At 54.1% G+C, this 2,262-nt stretch overlaps 1 protein-coding gene across 1 annotated transcript; it reads left to right on the forward strand.

Annotated features, from left to right (window-relative positions):
* The first annotated feature begins 787 nt into the window (after nt 1-787).
* foxg1b (forkhead box G1b) lies at nt 788-2,020 on the forward strand. Its single transcript, XM_053333377.1, has one exon. It carries the CDS (start codon nt 788-790, stop codon nt 2,018-2,020), a length of 1,233 nt encoding a protein of 410 aa, XP_053189352.1.
* Nucleotides 2,021-2,262: the final 242 nt, after the last annotated feature.

Below are 2,262 nucleotides of genomic sequence, written 5' to 3' on the forward strand. Positions count from 1 at the left end.
ATGTATTCAAACTATTATTGTCGTTGAGAAAACAAAGCCGAGGAAGCTGCCTGCCTCTGAATGCCTGCACGCACGCACACACACACACACACACATACAGGCGTGCGCTTTTACGCACAAGCTCAGACTGGAGGATTTTACGCACACATGCACTAAGAGGAGGGCGATGTGTGTGTGTGTGTGTGTGACGCACGGCACAATTACAACAGCGAATTTAGGGAGAAGGTGCACGCGCAGTTAAACACCGACAGAAAGAGAGAAGAGATTTTTTTTTTTTTTTTTTTATGTCACGTTTGTGTTGTTGGAGACAGTGAAAGGTCGGCGGCGGCGGCGGAGACTCCCGGTTGGAGACGAACGGAGAGGAAGGAACAGAAAAGAGGATTTGTTGTCAAAATCACCAAGTTGTAGAAGCTCCTCCTCTCCGTGATGTAGCTGCGAGTCGGAACCTCCTTAATTACTAATTTCTCCACATCCAAGCCACGCTCTCTCTCTCTCTCTCTCTCCCCCTCTCTCTCTCTCTTTCTCTCTCTCTCTGTCTCTCTCTGTCTGTCTCTTTTTTCTCTCTCCACTCCTCCATCCATGCATCTCTCATCCTGACCCTCCTTTCTCTGTCTCTCCTCTCTCTCTGTCTCTCTTTTCGTTTCCAGACCGGATAACGGAGGGTGGACGAGCTTGGAGTTGTTGTTGTTATTATTATTATTGTTTATTTTTTAATTATTATTATTATTATTATTTATTCCTCGTATTATTATTATTTTTTTTTTGGGAGACCGACCTGCCACCGGGCATGGAGGATGTAAAAGACCCGCCGACCGTCCACCGGTCCTCCTCCTTCAGCATCAAGAGCCTCCTGCTGCCCTCCAAGTGCGACCGATCGGACCCGGCTGCTGCTGCCGCCACCGGAGCCTCTGTCACCGGCATCCCCGGGACTCTCTCTCCCTCTCCGGGTTCTGACTCTGAGAAGTCGCTGGACCCACCGGAGGAGAAACCGGGCAAGGAGGAGCAGGGGGAAGAAGAGGAGGAGGAGGGCGGAGGAGGAGGAGGAGGAGGAGGAGAAGGAGGAGGAGGAGGGGGCGCCAAGGCAACACCGGAGCAGAATAATAACGGCAATAATAATAATAGTAGCGGGAAAAACGGGAAATATGACAAGCCTCCGTTCAGCTACAACGCTTTGATCATGATGGCGATCAGGCAGAGTCCCGAGAAGAGGCTCACGCTTAACGGCATCTACGAGTTCATCATGAAAAACTTCCCGTACTACCGGGAGCACAAGCAGGGCTGGCAGAACTCCATCCGGCACAACCTGAGCCTCAATAAGTGCTTCGTGAAGGTGCCGCGACACTACGACGACCCGGGAAAGGGCAACTACTGGATGCTGGACCCGAGCAGCGATGACGTTTTCATCGGCGGGACAACCGGGAAGCTCCGCCGGCGCTCCGCCACCTCCCGGGGCAAGCTGGCGATGAAGCGAGGGCTGCGTTTTGCGCCTCTCGGTTTGGGGATTAACGAGCGTGCGAACAACCCGCTGTACTGGCAGATTTCTCCGTTTCTCTCCCTGCACCACCACCACCACCATCACCCGCACTACAACGGATCCTCACCCGGATTTTTGAACCAGGCGGCCGGCTACGGGTCGCTGCTGCCGGCGGTGGAGCAGCTCGGTAACGGGGATCTGGGTCGCTCCATCCTCGGCGGGGGATTGACGAACAGTTACGGGATGAGCACGTCGCCGGTCGGGCTGCTGTCCGGTCAGACTGCCGGGTATTTTGTCTCAGGGACCCAACACACGGCTTCGGCTGCACCGGGGCAACCGGGAGGAGGAGGGCCACCGCCTCCGCCTCATCTCCAGCAGGGAGCACCGGGGTACGGCGGCCTTGGCACCGGCAGCTCCCCGCAGTCTCTGCTGTCAGACTCGCTCAGAAACAGCTCTCTACCGGCTTTCTCCCCCGGTGTGTCCGCCGGGTTTCCCGGTGTGCTGTCCCATCAAAAGAGGGTGACTCCAAACGCTTTCCTAAACTGAACTCCCCTCTTCTTCCTCCCTCCCCCCCCCCACCCCCCACCCCCCTCTCAGTGGATGGCACCGGGACGAGGACGCACAAAGATGTTAAGGGCAAATAATAAAATGGTAAATATCAACAACGACAAAAAAAAAAAACATTGATCGCAAAAAATATATATATATATGAAGTGAAACGTTTTTTTGGGCCATATTCTGCCCCCCGGAAGTGCAACGGGGTTATTTTGATTATTTCTTCTTTGCAT

This window comes from Scomber japonicus, chromosome 14 (assembly GCF_027409825.1).
Source record: "Scomber japonicus isolate fScoJap1 chromosome 14, fScoJap1.pri, whole genome shotgun sequence".
NCBI lineage: Eukaryota > Metazoa > Chordata > Actinopteri > Scombriformes > Scombridae > Scomber > Scomber japonicus.